The sequence below is a fragment of the Helianthus annuus genome, chromosome 5 (assembly GCF_002127325.2).
Source record: "Helianthus annuus cultivar XRQ/B chromosome 5, HanXRQr2.0-SUNRISE, whole genome shotgun sequence".
NCBI classification, from domain to species: domain Eukaryota; kingdom Viridiplantae; phylum Streptophyta; class Magnoliopsida; order Asterales; family Asteraceae; genus Helianthus; species Helianthus annuus.
The window spans coordinates 7341929-7359571 of NC_035437.2; the positions used below are offsets into that span (position 1 = coordinate 7341929).

Here is a 17643-nt window from a genome sequence, read left to right on the forward strand (position 1 = left end):
ATAGATAGAAGGATCTACTAAAAATGTTGGAAGGTTACTACATAATTTTACACGACTTACAAGTTCATGTGTTTGCGATCTATACTTATTTTTGACTAGTTGATGTTTGAATATTGAATATTCATGGTTGAAAAGTTGTTGGTTGAATTTTTAAAAGAAAATGATACGCTCGTAAGCGTGGCCACCTCCAGTTACAGAGGAAACTCTGGCGAAATTTTTCCAGAAAATAACACTTAGAAATATTTTGTGACAAATGGTTAAAAAAATATTTTTAACTTGTTTTTCCAAATAAAATTCGCCATGATTTTTATTACAAAATAACCAAGTGTCGGAGGTGGATTTTCATAAATAAAACTTGTAAAATATATATTTAGAATATATATTTCATAGTAAGACGCTTGTGTGATTTTATGATTATTTTGTGAACTATATGTATATTATTTTTAGAGTAAAAATAATATTACTTGGAATATCATGAAGTTACGACTTCCAAAATAATACCAACGCCCTCACAAATAAATATTTAAGTTACACCGGTATTATTACTACCACACGAACCTTAAAATGTAACTTATGTATTTTCGGAAAATACCCTTAAGTGCGTATTATGATGAAGTATTATTATTTTGGAAAATTGTATAGAATAAAATATAATATTTTTGGGAAAAATATTTATATTTTGGAGATAGAATATTTTAGACAAATAAATTAAAATATATTTTATTAAGTGAGACTTAATAATATATTTTTGGAATTATAAGAAAACGCACATGTATTGAAACCCCCATCCTTGGGAAGGAATATAATCAATAAATAATTAAGAAGTGTAAATACGAAATAGTTGTCTAACTATTTCCCCAAAAACTTAAACCTTAAGCCAAGGCACGACCGTCCGTCTAATAGAAGTTAGTACGTGTAGGTCGTCACGCAGCAGGTTGACTGGGAGTTACTATTTCGAGACGCACTTCTGTGAGTTCATGTCCCCCTTTTCTCTTAACTGTTTTCAGTTTTTATACTTCGGGGGTGAAATACATGTTACAATGATTACGAATACTTTTACACATGGTATGGTTAGCGTAAGGAGGGTTACTACTTAGATCATGTGATTGAGTAGGCGGAAACTAGAGGCCATTAATCCTCATTGTAGGACCGAGGGTCATTAGCGGTAGATCTATCTTGGTGTAGCGAGCCCAACACCAGGCCCAACAGAACGGACCTCGGGGTGGCTTTGAGCGCGAAGCAAAAATCTGCTAGGTTTGAGTCTTCCTACTGCACTTCACACATATGAATGGCCTTGCAAACCATTGGTGATCTCTTTATTTCCTTATTTGCTACATACCAGGGATTTTTATACTTACAAATGTATTACAAAAGTTTTACATACTCACTTTCACATGAACTCGCTCAACATTTTTGTTGATTTTTCAACTTACATGTATTTCAGGGAATTAGGGATCTGGCGAGGTATGCTATGTCTACACGCTGCGTAGGGGATACGAGGTCATCCAAGTTTAGGGGTTGTGGCTCTTGCCTGGACGAGTCGCAAGTCTTAAGCTGTGTTTGTTTTATGTTCGTGGTTGTGTTTTATGAACAAGATTTTATTTTGTTTTGTTGAATTTTCATTGCATGTGTCAATGTTAAAACAATGTTGTGGTATTTTACTTTTCAAACTTGAATCAATGGATGATCTTCATGGTTTTACTTTCATATAGCTTTGTTGTGATTAAGCTATGGTATTAAGAAGTCACACCAAATAAACCCACGCTTCCGCAAAGCCAGGGTGTGACAACTCATGAGCTTGAATTGCATAAACAAAGCAAGATGAGCTGCTCGTCACATCAACAGAATGTTGGTCTTTATTACAAAGGCAATATACCTTCGGTGAAAGCTGGGGAATCACCAAAGACAACATTCGGTGGTGAAAGAATAAAAGAACCTCAGACAAGCTCATCAAGCTACAATCCGGGTTATCATTCATCATCTTTGAAAGCTAATTCTGAAGAATCAGAGGAGATACTTTGCAACATAGCTCTCAAGTTGAAAAATTCTTCGTCAATGAGCATCAGCTCTGCTAAACAGCAAATGAGCTTTCTTGCATCAGTTCTGGAATCGTATGAAGGTCTAGTTGCAGGCAAAATTGGAAATTCTGAATTGACCAAAGAAGACTACGATCAGATTGATCCAGAAGAGATGGAACTCATTGATATTCGTTGGTGTTTAGTAAGTTGCATCCGCAGAGCTCAGAGATACATGGAGATTACTGGGAAAGAATCAATCGGTGGTCCATCAACAAAACTTGGATTTGACAAGTCCAAAGTGACCTGCTTCAAATGTAAGCAAAAAGGTCATTTCAAGAGAGAATGCAATAATTCTGCAGTTGGTGGAAATGAACATCCGTTCAATGATGATTATTATCGAAAGGCAATCTACCACCGAAGCAAAGAAGAACCAAAAATGATTGAAAATCATTCCAGAGAAAAATCAAGAGCTTGTGCAGTAATTCATGATGACGAAGGTTTTGATTGGAGTCAAATTCTTCCAGAAGAAGATCATTTGGATAAACATGTTACAGCTCATGGCAGAAACCCATCAAAGAGCAAACATTATGTTTTTGTTGCTAAAATTAAAGAGGAAAACAAAGAAAATCAAGTCATAGCTGAAATCAAAGAAAAAACCAGAGAAGAGATTCTGAATGAGAAAACGTGGAGAGAACGAAACATTGCTCACAACATAATTGATGAAATGGAAGAGGAGTATGAAAGTGCAGTGAGTAGTAAAAGATGGGATAAGAAGAGAGAGTGCTATGTTAATAGAGAAGGTGAACCTGTTGTTCCCAAGAAAGACATAGTTTATGATGATGTTCTTTTAGTAATTCCTCGATCCGGTGAATTTTATTCAAAACGTGAAAAAGACAAGAATTATGAGAAAAGGCTAAATGAAATCATCAGAGAGGCTATGACATCAAGTCTGAGGAAGATGAATGAAGAGAGAATGAAGAAGAATGTTGATGAGATGGTGAACAATTTGAAGAAAGTTGCTGAAGAAGCTAAGGTAAAAGCTGAGAAAGAGGAGGTAGAAGAAAAAAGTTGTGAAAGAAGCTGTTACTAAAGAACAGCAGGTTGAAGGAAAGGCTAAGATTTTGAAAGATGCTGGTGATGATGGTAAAAATGCTGGTGTTGATGAAAAAAGAAAAGCAGAAAGATGCTAAGCAGACAGAAGCAAATGCCGAGGAGCCAATCACTAAGGTAAAATCTGATTCTGAAATCTTAAAAACTGTTGAACAGTGCAGGAAATGCATGATACCATGCAAAGCTTGTACTGAAAAAGATGAAAAATTCAGAACAAGAGATCTTGAATTCACAAAAATTGAAGAAGTTTTCAAAAATAAATACAAAGAAATGTTAGAAAATGAAAAGATTTTAAAAGATAATGATGAAAAACTTTCAGAAAAATGTAAAATGTTAGAAAAAGAAAATGAAGTTTTGAAAGCAAACGTTTTGAAAATGACAGAAGAATGTTCTCAAAAAGAAAATGTTTGTCAAGAAATGAAGAAAGAATATGATTCAATAAAATTGGCATATCACATTACAAAAGAGTCATATGAAAAGGTGAAGAGTGAAATGAAATTTGTTCAATCAAGATTGAATTATTGTTCTGAAACAACAACTGAATTTAAGCGACAGTATGAAAATAAGCAACAAGTTGTAAATTCTTATATTGAGGATCTTGCTAAACTAAAGTGTCAGATTGCTGATTTAGAACAGGATAACAACAAGTTAAAAAGTTATCATGCGTCATCATATGTGCTTGAACGAATTTTCAACATAAAACCGGGTGATGATGATTCCGAGAAAAACAAAAAGGGCATTGATTCTGAGTATCATCAAGTTCCACCACCAGAAAAGTTTGTATTTTATGATGATGAAAAGGTCGAAAAAGCTTTCAACATGGTAGATCAATTGCCAGATAACATTGACGTAACCTATTCCAAATCTGATGATTCTAGTGATTCAGAGGTGGTAGGTAAGGTCGTTGAAAGTGTGTTGAAAGAAGAATCGGTTGATACAGGTAAATCTGAATCACAGGATGAAAATGAAGGTAGTTTTCATGAAGAATATCTGAAAAACTCAAAATCTGAGAAAAATTTGAACGATGATTCAAAAGGATTGGTTTACACCATGATTGGATCAGACAAATTATTTTTAGATATTGTATTCCCGATTCAGAATGTGATTTCAGAAAAGATTGACAAAGTTTTCAAAATGGTGGAGATTAAGAAGTCTGAAATTTCAAAGTTTGCTGGAAAAGGTCACAAAACTTTTTATAACAAACCTGGTTACAAGAAGAAAAACATGAAGGCTGGGTTGAGTTATAAGAAGAAACGGATATGGAAGAAAAATGAAACACCAAATTATCAGACAAAAATGAATTTTGTTCATGGAACAAGTTCCGAAGAATAGAAAGAACTCAAATTTAGACGGCAGTCTAATGAAGAGTTCTATGCTCAAAAGAAAAAGCAACAACCACAGGTCAAATATGTGTCCAAGAGAACATGTTTCAAATGTGATCAAACTGGACATCTTGCACGCAAGTGTCCAAATCTGAAACCTGCTGGTGTTGAAACAATAAAGAAGTCTGATGATGTTCAAAAACAGAAATCTGAGAATGTGAAACAAAGGTCAACCAAATTTGATTCGAAACAAACTTGGAGGTACAATACAAACAAGTTTGCTTCAAATCAAACCCGAAAAGGTTCGATTCTAAACAGACCTGGAATTCTCACACACCCAGATTGAGAACAACGCAAAGTTGGCAAACATCAGTTGATATGACAAAACCCCAACAGTTTTGGAAACCAAATGTTTTTCAAAATCAAAATGTTCAAAAAGAGCCACATTTTTACAAACGGGGTACTCCTAAAGGTCAAACATGGAGTGTTAAGAAACAAATGACTTCAGCAAATGATGAAAAAGTTGAAGTGAAAATTGAAAAAGTCTTTGTTCAGAATGACAAAGATTTTCCGAAGTTAAATGATGCATATTGTGTTGAAATGCCTAAGGTCAAACAGACCTGGGCTAAATTGTTCAAGTAATTGAATATTTTGAATGTGCAGGTGCTTCCGAAGATATTTGAATGTCATTAAGTAGAGTATCGGAACAGCCTGGCACAATAGGAAGAGGAGGCTGCTGAACCCTGGTTTGGTTAAATAGGGAGTATATTTGATTTCTATACATAAATAAACAATATTTCAAAAACCCTAAAAATTGGAAAATTTAAAAACCAAAAATATGTTTTATTTTGAAAAAAAAAATTAAAAAATCAAAAATATGTTTGTTTTTAAATTTGTCAAAAAAATTCAAAAATTCAAAAATATGTTACTTAAATATGCCGAAACCCTCACGGCGGAACAAACATGATTAATTTCACAAGATTGAAAAACGGTTTTCAAACTGTAAAAAATCAATGTGTTGTAAATCATGGGGGTACATTATACTTTTCTGCATCTCATGCACGAAAAGCAGACAATGGATGGCGAGAAAAAACTATCTACATCGGTTATCAAATTTTCTTTAAATGGTTTTGCATTTTAGGGGGAGTAAGAATATTTCAGAAAATACAAAAACATTTGAAAATTTGAAAAATCTAAAAACATGATAAAAACCTACTGACAAAAACATTAGAAAATTAAAAAAGAGTTTTTGTGTAAAAAGAGGAAATGATAGTACATCAGTAGACAATCACAGTACGCTAAAGAAATGAAATGTTTTAATGTGATAAATGGTCTCACTGATGATGTGCCAGTAGATTTTTACACGCTTAGTAGATTGTTTTCGAGATATAAACCTAAATATCAAATACTTTACTTATCTCGTGGGGATCATCTCTCGGATATATAGGTAACCCCTGAAATCTTGTTTGAAGGGATTTCTATTTCTGATATACTAGGTCTTTGTGCATGTTGATATCTGGGGTATTATACCTGGACTTCTGATTTTGCGGGAGCAATAGCCTAGTCCTCGTATAATACTTTGCATTGCTTTAATCATAAAGCCCACCCTCAGCATAAAAAATGATGAAACATTGAAAAATGCTAATCATGTGTTGTTGAAGAAAAGATCCCCAAACGGGACACACCTAAAGACGAGCCGTCATCTCTCTGCACAAACGGAAGTTCTGACCTGAGCTCTCACGGTTTCGTATTACCCGTTTACAGATATCATTAGTGTACATTCACCTGTAAGACTGATATAGGAGTCTGGATACGGGAGTATATTCTGAGGTGGGACACGCGAATAAGTTAAGTCCTTAAAACACTAAATTTGTATCTCGAAACAGTTGAACTTTGTGTGAAAATTTAAGTGGATCAATATACTGACAATCTAAGTGAATCGTTTAGAACTGGAAGTGTTTAAAGCTCAACGGTACTAGTGATTTGTCAAAAATTGATATGATCCTCTGACACGAACTCAAAACAAAAATATTGTCTGTAAATATGTTTGTAAATATTTCTTTACTGCTTTATATTTCAGAAAATCCAAAAAGATTTTTGATTCCGTTTTAGTTTCGACAACCGACGTCTGAGTGCTGAGTTTCAAAATCTAAGTATGTTGATCGTGTTTCTGAAAATAAAACAAGTTCATTAATTTGAAACTTGAAGTTTTAAAATCAAAAATCAAAAGTAAGTTTGTGAAATCTCCAAGGTCATTAATTTGGACTTGGATGATTAACTGTGAGAGAGTTGGATTCTTAGATTGTTAAAAATTTGTTAAAAGAGCCAGAGTTTTTGTTAATAGATATTCGAAACATTGTTACTTATAAATGTTTGAGTATTGCAGATGTAATTCCAGATCACGATCCCGACACCTGAGTCTAAGGGGGAGTCTGAAGACAAGCTTGAAGCAAGGGGGAGCTTGTATACGGAAAGCCAGGTGTCGATCCTAAAAGCACGAAAGCTGATCGAAAGGGGGAGCCTGAAGACTTGAAGAAAGATAGTTGGATGCTTACAATGTTAGACAATTTCGGAAAGAGCAAAAAGACTGATCAAGAGTGAAGATGTGTCATGCTAAAGATTAGACGCTGAAGACTTCGTCAACATCCAAGGGGGAGTCTGTTAGTGCACTATGTCTGTTTACTTCGTCTTGTATCATGTAGTGTAATAGGATTGATAGATCAGGGCTCGTTGTACGAGAAAATAGGTTTTATGTGGTATGGAGTAATTTCGCATGAAATGAACATAAGGTAATTTCGTACGAAATTAGCCTAGCTAATTTCGCATGGAATTACCCACACTATAAATACCTTGGTCTTGATCTTCATTTGTAACTTTTCTGATTCGGTAACGAAGTGCTGCCGAACTGCCTCCAGGTCGTAAATCACTGTTATATCAGTAATAGAGACAATTATATATACATCAAGCTGTTTCCAAGTCCGTTTCACTGATTCCGCCTTTGATTCGGATCCGAACTCTTCTAATTGACTCGTATAGGTCGCACGAACGATCCTATAACACCCTCAACCTACAACTTAGAGGAATGATGGTTATAAGCATGGAAGATGGATTTCATGTTGACCAAAAGTTGCAAGATCTTTATAACCACCCACCGCCATACTTTCCTTCATTCAACATTTCAAGAATTCACAACACAACCTCCTCCTTGCTCTCTCTCATTCTCGACCACACCCAAGCACCCTAAACCATCCATTTTCAAACACTAAACACCACATTCTAAGCTTTACAGGACCATTTCAAGGTGATCAAAGATGGTTCAAGCCATGGGGAAGCACTATGAAGCCATTTGGAGCTTCCACAACTTCATATTTTCTTCTTCATCTTCATCAAAGAACTCCCCTAGCCTTGTGCTAGTAGTAAGACCTTCTACCTCTCATTTTCATGCTTGTTATGTTAAGAAGATCATAAATGTACAACTTGCCATCTTGTATAATAGGGTGTAAACTAGTATAATAAAGCTTAAAAACCCTAAATCTAACTTAAAAGCTTACGAAAATAAGGTGTTATTATGTTGATTAGTGTAAACTAGTTTGCATGAACTTGATGTTTATGGTAAGTAGGTTGTTTAGTATCATGATCTTGTAAGAACATTGCTAAAAATAATGATCTAAACATCAAGATGTTTAGATCTAACAAGATCATCACCTTCATAATCTATGAGCTTAAACAATAAACTTGAAAGTGATTTTTAACAAATATAACTTTTACAAGAAACTAAAATCATGATTTATGATATAAGGATCTCAAAGAATGGCTTAAACAAGTTTATGGTACAAGGTTGAACTAGTTAAAGATCATGAGAAATATTGTTAGTTTTCATGGTCTCGTTAAAATATATAAAAAGTGTTATTATTTTTAGAGTTTTTTTTTTGTTAAAAAAATATATATAAGCTCATGGGAAAATGTAGGTGAATATGTGTTAAATGGTACATGCAAAGTTGATGGAAACTTGATTTGAGATTGAAGATGATTTTGGGATTTAAACATGGTTTAAAATACATTTTGAAAACATGGAAAACACCATAGTTTAGGGGAAACTATGGCGAAATTTTCTAAAATCCTAATCATGATTAAGGTGTGATTAAAAGGTGATTAACATGAATAAACGCGATTAGTGACCTAAATCATGACTAGGAAAATCTTGATGGAAAAGTTTAAGTCTTAAACTCCTAATTAACTTTCTTAAACACTTATGAATATTTCATAAGTTAAAATGGTAATTATATATATATATATATATATATATATATATATATATATAGGGTGAAAATATATAAATTTAGAGAATTCATCATGTGTGTATATGTATAAATGTGTTATGTGTATGTATTAGAAGTTAGGGAAATGGCTAACTAAATACAAATATACAAACATAAAGAAACCTCCTAAATACTTGAAAGTATAAACATGGATATCAATCTTTATGCATATATACTCATCCTCCCAATGTTCGGATACATGGAAAGTAACTACACGAAAATAAATATACGAACATGCTTATGTCATATCCCTAAACGTAGACAACGGACATCGGATAACCCGTTACATAAATATATATATATATATATATATATATATATATCCGAAACCGACATATAATAAAAATTCGACAATGAATTAAATACATCGTCATCGACCACGATCGACATATCGTCATAACAAGGAGCGTGTACATATCACCAACGACACTTGGGCATTCACGATACGAAAAATATATATTAACGGTTACTACGACGAACTCTAAAAATAATATATTTTTAGAACTTTGAAAATATATATTTTCAACACTTCTAATTTCCGGAAAGTATAAAATAAATAATCACCAAGTGTAAATACATAAGTATACAAGATACGTACACTAATACACTTGGTGAAATTGCAAGAATACAAGAATGTACATGTACACAAATACATATAAATGACATAAATATCGATAATAAGATATACAAGTAACGTATATACATGGTATACGTATATGTGTAATACACGAGTATATAGTAATGTACACAAATACATTTGTTGAAGTGCACACATATAAAGGACATTATACATGTACAACAATTGTAATACGATGTTAAAAATAAATATTTTTAATTATTATATCTAGAAAAGATATACATATATATTTGTGAAACAAATATATACAATCGAACCAAACATACTTATACATGTAAACGAGGTTCACTAAACTTAAAAATATATATTTGAAGAATATATATCACGCAATGAACTTACGCCCGTGCGCGGCACGGAGACGCTTATGGGCTAGGCCCACTTACACCGTGTGGAGCAAGGAGACTCAAATGGGCTAGGCCCATTCTTACTTGTGTGAGGCACAAAGACACTCATGGGCTAGCCCCACTCTTACTCGTGCTAGGCACTAAGACTCATGAAGGGCGAGGCCCGTTCATACACATTACAAATGCAATATATATATATATATATATATATATATTAAAAACAAACGTATGAAACAAATGCCAACATATTAAAAATACACAAGGGTTCCAAATACATAACAACTACAAATCTAACAACGTTCAAGATGAGAAACGCGTACACGGTCTAGTAGAGACCTAAGTGTCCAATGAGTTAGAACACTTGTAGGTTGACTCGCACATTTGGATAACCTGCTTGCTAGTACTCACTTTTTACTGATGCAATAATGTGAATTCATGTCCCCCTTTTCTTTTAAACGTTTTCGATTTTACAACCCTCCGCGGGGGGATACATGTTACGATGGTATGGTTAAGCTATGGTATGAAACAACTAGATCCTGTGCGAATAGGGTGGAACTTAAGCGCCATTAATCTTTTATAAGACCAAGGAACAAGAGGGGTAGATCTATCGGGTACGGGTGGGCCCCACTCATGGGTCCTTGTGTGGTCGCATGTAGTGCTTTTGTTATCCCAGCCGAAGTGAATTGGTGCTAAATCGTCAAGGGTTGAGTGCTTCCTATGTCGCCACACATATTAATGTCCTTGCTTTTCGATTTCATAGACGCTTTACATACCGGTTTTCTATACAAGAACTTTCAAATGTTTTTAAGATTCATTTGTCGCGAACTCAAAACACATGAATTCACCAACTTTTGTTGACGTTTTAAACTTACATGTATTTCAGGGAATTAAGTGGATCTTGGCACAAAAAGGTTATCATGAAGAACGTTTTTGTCAAGTTGGCGATGCCATCCTTTTGAAGGGTTTGGTCCATATATCTCATCCTCGAGTGAGATATAGGATGCAAAGCCTTGGTATTTAAAAACACTATTTTTGGAACAAGTATTTTGTAAAACTTTATAACTTATGTTGTCTTTTACTTTTGAACAACTTATGGATGAACATCGTGCTTTCTATTCATATAGTTTGTTTACTTATATCATATGTAATGAAAACCGATCAAGTTCACACCATGCGCTTCCGCCTACGAGCGGGTGTGACATCATGACCTTGAGATAGTACCTGGTCATACGAGCAACTATTATCAATTGTTACGCAACTAGTAAGAGGTGAGTTTTATGAATGCTTTTTAATATGCGAACATGCTTGTCCCAAACTGTAATAATATGGCATGACTGTTATACACATATTTATAACCTATGCACGCATACACACGATATTTATAGTTACGTGTTGCTGCGGCATGATTTGTCCGGTACTACACTGGTGGTGTAGGGACATTAATTGTATGATGATGTATGTCACATGTTGACGTTGGGTTATGTTGATATGAGCTAGTACAAAGTCATGATGTAATAATGTGATTTACAACTTGTGTATACTCATGAACTCACTAGCAATAGTTGATGTCTTTTAAGCATGTGTCATAGGTAATGAGGCATGATCGTTGGCTATAGTCCAGGCTTGTAATGGTGTTATGGAGTTGTATATCTCAGACTCTTAATAGTTTGGTAGAACTATATACCCCTGATTGTATAATCTGGTGGAAGTTTTGTAATGTCAGACTAGGTTTAGGGGCTGTTTGGTAGCCTCTGAATGGTCATTAAGAGGCTACATCTTAATGGAACCATTAAGAATTTTACCAATGATAAGGTAGAAGAATGTGACATGTGTTGATTTACCATTCAGAGGTTACCTCTTAACCATTCAGACTTGAGGTTACCTCTTATTCATTCAGAGGTTTTAAACCATTAAGAGGTAGTATATGAATGGTCATTAAGAGGCTACCGAACAGCCCCTTAGTCTGACCAGATGTTGTATTTCAGTTTTCAGACCTTATACAATAAGTTGTTAGCAATAAAATAAGCATTCCTTGTATCAACTGTGTTATAAAGCATCCTGATCGGGTGGGGTTTCACATTTCAACATATATATAGAGGCCGGCTAACGTACAAAATGCCTTAATGTCCGACGCGTACGCGAGGCATTAGCAACGTGCGAATACTTGTAACTAACATGCGAATTGGGTTTTCATTATAACATGCTAAATTGTTGGGTTTCCATACAAACATACAAATTTTTTTCCATGTAAACATGCGATATTCTCTTTTACAACATGTGATATTGTTTTTTTACGTGCAAACTTTCGTTTTTATAGCATGCGGTATTTCTTTTACGGGTTTATAACATGCGAACTTGCCTCACGTACGCGTTGTACGATAAGGCATATTATACGATATACTTTATTTATATATATATATATATATATATATACACACATATAAATATACGTTATCATTCTTACTATCATTATTATCATTATTACTATTAATATAAGTATTACTATGGTTATTATTTGAATGAGAAACTAAGCTTTAGAAAATACCTTATTTGATTACGAGGGTTGTTGACGGTTATCGGGTTCGGGTTTTCTTACGGTGATGTGAAGGGTGAAAAAAATGTGGCTCCACATGACAACATTTTTTTCTCAACGATTTGTGGTAACACATAGTCGAATTAACTAAGAGTCACTTGAAAATTGCAATATTGTTCTTTTTGGAAATGAGAAAAAACACATGGATATGTCTACAAGGAATAATAGAACATTCAATGTTACATCCTCATAACATTTCTTTGTCCAAGTAGCAAGTAATTTAAAAATTCTAAAATCAAATTTCCAAAGTACAAACATGCTCGAACACCTTTGTCCAAGTAGCAAGTAATTTAATGCTTGAACACCTTTCTCCAAGTAGCAAGTAATTAAAGATTCCTATATCAAATTTAAAAGTAGAAACATACTCATAACAATTCTTTGTTAAAATTGCAAGTGATTTGTAGATTCTAAAATTAAATTTCAAAGTACAAAGTGAAAACAACTAGAAGGCAATGCTTCATACAAATTCTTTGTCCAAATTGCGTGTGATTTGTTGATTCCAAAATTAAATTTCAAAGTACAAAGTGAAAACAACTAAAAGGTGATGCTTCAACGTGAATTTATAAGAAATCATGATGAATAAGTTATCTTTTCTTATTGATTTTACAAATAACATGCCACTTTAATTTTTCATTTTTTAATGATAAAACTTATTATTATTTTTTGTCATATATTAGATCATTTTGTGTTCATTTTTGTATTAGATACTTCACTTTAAGTTTAAGCCAATTAATGTTTAGTATTAGTGTTAGGTTGGAGGTTGTTGACGCCAAATAAAAGTAGGGAGAGAAGTGTGTTTATAAAATGCGATATATAAAACTATAAAAGAACTGATCATAATACTAAACTCTATAAAGCTTAACTCTAACGGGCTTAACCCTAGTCTATAATTCTAATAGTTTCGGTCATAGGTAAGGAAGACAAGATGTTTTTGGTGAGTCATTTTCGTGATTATTAAAATCCGATTACAACTTTATAATGAATGCAAAAAGAGACCAAGCGTGATTGTCCAACAAATTGACTTACCAAATATAAAGGAAGAAAAAGAACTTTTACGATCCCCTCTTGAAAATGTGTCAAGTGCGGTCATCCAACCCGCACACCACAAGGGTCAATCGTGTTGTTTCAACTAACAACTCTACCCATCTCTAATTCAAATTCCTTTTGGGTAAAAAAAAATTAGATCAATTCAAATTATACAACGGTGTTAATATTTGTCAGCTCAAATTATAGAATGTGTCCAAACAGGTCACTCGTATAGTCATATATAACTTGCTAACTTAATATGGATCTGAACGGGTCAAACTCCCAACTCTTGTTTTTTTCGCCACCAATGACTCGTTATCATTAAAACCACCGTCATCATGAGGTCACTGCCATCACCATGACACTGTCATTGCCTCTAAAAATGCAGGTGGTATATCAATTTTGATCCTTTTTATTTTATAAAACAACTCATTTCGATGAACTAAATTTGAACTAAATTGATAGTTAAAAAAAAACATCATGTTTTGATCCATACCTATTTTAACCTAAACCCATTACCCGACCTAACCCCCATGTTTTGCCAGGCTTGTTTTTTTCCTTTAAAAAACTCTTATTTTGTGCAAGATGTGTTTTTTTAGCCAATCGAACAGCTTCATTAATTTTAAGTACTTTTTAGTATGTAAGTCATAATATATCTTTTAAAAAATCTTAAGTGTTTATATTTTTAAGTTTTAAGTATTAAAAATATAAATTTTAATATTAAAAAAATAAGTATTAATAAATTCAAGGCTTTCATTTAATCTTAATTTAGTTCAATTTTTAATTTTTAGGATTCTTATGTTTTGAGTTCAGAGCTTCTCCACTTTCTAGATTGGGTTTTTGTTTCTTAATCTGTCTGTTGTTTAATCGATTTTATATAATTCCGATTCATGCTTGAATTCATCCTTTAATTTAATTATAATTATAATTGTGTTTCATTCCTTCTTTATGTTTCAAATTTCAAACTTATATAACAACATTCTTTACCCTACTTAGAATCCTCTTGTTCTTTAACGAAAATAAAAGCAAATGTACATATAAATAAAGTAGATTCGCTCGATTTCATGGATTTCACTCCAAGAATAATATCACAGGCTTCCTTTTCCCTTTTCGTTGCTATAAGTAACATACGAGTCTAGCACTATATCTTCATCCTAAAAGATTAAATAATAAAAACTATATCTTCATCCTAAATATATTCAATAATAAAAACTATATCTTCATCGTAAAAAGATTAAATAATAAAAGCTAAGATGCGTGTGCTTGAGCACGTGCATCCATTGAAGCTCATTGATTTGCAGCAGGTGAAGAATGAAGATGTAGAGGAATCTGAAGAGGAGGATGAGGAGAAGGATTTGGTTCCACAAGATGAGTTTTCATGTATTTGTAAGCGGTGCGACGAAGTTATCAACGAGTATTATAGGTACTACTATAAATGCACAAAATGTGATATCTCTCTTCATAAATTCTGTGCAGAGGTCCCAACAACAATAAAACACACATCACACCCACATCCCCTTACCCTCTATAAACGTTCCGAAGATTGGATATGCCTTTATTGTCAAAGACTACACATCAAAGGTGTATCCTATTTATGTTCTGCTTGTTATTGGGATAATCATAAAGGTATTGATGTAAATTGTGTTGTGGAAGTAGACAAAAGGAGGATCTACCACCCTAGCCATCCACACCCACTGGTGTCTCTCATCACTAGCCCCATTTTATGTTTGTGTCAGGCTTGTGGGAAAACACATAAAGGCATCTTCTTTCTATGTACCACATGTCCTAACTTCACCATACACACAGATTGTATCTTCCTACCAAAAAGTTTGTTAATTCAACAAACTACAAATGGCATTTTCCGCCATACCCATCCACTCACCCTTTCATACTCCTTCCCAGAAGCAGAGCAAAGAGCTAAATATAAGCCTAAATGTAGAGTATGCAATGGCCGGTTTGATCCCGATAGGGAGAATCTTTGGATTTACAAATGCGAGAAATGTATTTACTATGTCCATCTAGATTGTGCAACATCAGCATCAACAAGTGAGTCATTTATGTTAATTTTGTTTATTGGTAATTAGTAAATCTTTACATATAAGATTTATTCCATTTGATCAGTTATATATATATGGGCAAAAGATCAAATACAAATAATCTTAACATACTAAACATACAAATTGAAAGAAAACTCAAAAGACAAGGTGGCATTTTTGTAATTACCACCAACTATCAAAGTTACTATACAAATGTGAACTCAACCAAAAATGTCACCTTGTCTTTTGAGTTTTCGGGGGGGGGGGGGGGGGGGGGGGTAGGTTTTTTTTACGTTTTTGGGGGTGGGGGTTAGGTTTTTTTTTAGGTTTTTGGGGGTGGGGGGTTTAGGGTTTTTTTTTTTTTTTTTGGGGGGGGGGGGTTAGGTTTTTTTTAGGTATATTTGTAGAGTAACTTTGATAGTTATTGATAATTACAAAAATGTCACCTTGTCTTTTTGAGTTTTCCTTCAATTTGTATGTTTAGTATGTTAAAGATTATTTGTACAAGAACTTTACCATGTATATATGTATAGTCATATCTATTTGAGAAATAATAACCATGTTATTCCATTTTCAATACTGCAGGCGGAGGTCAAAGCATTAAAAATTTTAAAGATGTCGACTATCCTAATCTTCTGCGTCTACCATTTCCTGATCAAACTTACAGCTTACCGAAGCATTTATTTTTCAAAGCACCTGGACCCACCGCTTATGCTGAGGTAAGCCTACAAATTATCAATCATGAGCATGAATTAATTTTAGTTGATACAGAAAGCATTGGGTCAACTTCCTTAAAGATCAATGAATCGATCATGTGTCATAACCCAATGAAAAAGATAGAACTCTTATGCAACGCATGTGTAAGACCAATCACGGAGGCGCCGTTCTACAAGTGCAACGCCAGTGAAGATGAGAGATGCAACTTTGCTCTTCATGAGTGGTGTACTCGGTTGCCAACCAAACTAGACAACCACCCAGGTCACCCACAACATACCCTCTTTCTAATGTCAAATGCACCACATGGGTTTTTCAACATATATCGTTGCAAATTTTGTTACCTACCTTGCAATGGCTATGCTTATGGTTGTGTCAGATGTAGAGTTTACATTGATGTTAACTGTGGGTTTATGCCAAAAAAAATCACACATGAATCTCACCCAAATCATCTTCTTTCAATAGTCGAGGCTGGGTACAACAAAGAATGTCTTGTGTGTTCTAATCTGGTGCATCATAGACTGAGTTTTGGTTGCCGCACTTGTAATGTATATATACATCCAGCGTGTGCTTTGCTGTTGCCTAGGACAATTAGGCACCCGTATGACAAACATCCGATGCACTTGAGTTACCTTCCAATTGAAAACCACAAAAGCGAATACTTTTGTGAAATTTGTGAGGAGGAATTGAATCCTCATAAGTGTTTCTATCATTGTGATATGTGTAGTCAATCGGTGCATATTGAATGTGCTCCTTCAATACTTCAAAGTGAAACAGAGACCCATTCTGAATATCAATACAAATACGAATCCAAAAGCAAAGTCTATTCGTTTTCAAATGTGAAGTTTGGGAGCATCCATAAGACTGCCAATCACCCACATCCTTTATTGTTAGCCCCAGGGATTGCGGATGATGGTAGATGCAGCTTGTGTTATACAGGATTGCAACACAAGATAATACTTAGGTGTCTTGAGTGCCCGTTTGCAATTGATGAATGTTGTTTCAAACGCTTGAACAAGTCATGAAGGTGTTGGTTTCATCTTCCACATGCTTTGAAAACACAAGACAGGCAGCCTATCTTATCTCCATTTCCAGTTACTAGTTGAATAAGGAGTCAATAGGTTCTATGATATCATATGTAAATGTCACTAGTCTTTCTTGTTTTTTTTTTTTTTTTTTTTTTTTTTTTTTTTTTTTTGCGTGTGAAGTGATGCAATAAAATGTATTCGTGTGTTCATTTTTGTTGTGATGCATTTGTTCTTTTACTGTGGTTTAATATATATAAAAAAGTAGTGATTAGAAAATTTAATAGAAACAATGAAAACATGATAATGAATATAAAAAAGAATTAGAAAAAAATGCACGTGGTTTGCTCTGTTTACACCTATAGGCTTAACTTTCTAAAATTATAGCTATAGTTCTCAACGTTTTCCCTCTTATTTCTCGGACAATCCATAGAATGGATGGGGGTAAGTTTTTGTTGCTAAGTGGGTGTGAAATGACTAAAATATACAATAATTAAGT

At 33.9% G+C, this 17643-nt stretch overlaps 1 protein-coding gene across 1 annotated transcript; it reads left to right on the forward strand.

Annotated features, from left to right (window-relative positions):
* Positions 1 to 14545: 14545 nt before the first annotated feature.
* On the forward strand, positions 14546 to 17276 carry LOC110939834. Its single transcript, XM_022181406.2, has 2 exons — positions 14546 to 15415; positions 15991 to 17276. Exons 1-2 carry the CDS (start codon positions 14623 to 14625, stop codon positions 17142 to 17144), a joined length of 1947 nt encoding a protein of 648 aa, XP_022037098.1. The 5' UTR covers positions 14546 to 14622; the 3' UTR covers positions 17145 to 17276.
* Positions 17277 to 17643: the final 367 nt, after the last annotated feature.

What these genes read in the sequence shown, in the direction of transcription:
- LOC110939834 (XM_022181406.2), top strand. Translation starts at nt 14,623, where the DNA reads ATGCGTGTGCTTGAGCACGTGCATCCATTGAAGCTCATTGATTTGCAG. An exon ending in TGCAACATCAGCATCAACAA is followed by an intron (nt 15,416 to 15,990) that starts GTGAGTCATTTA and finishes TCAATACTGCAG; the next exon opens with GCGGAGGTCAAAGCATTAAA.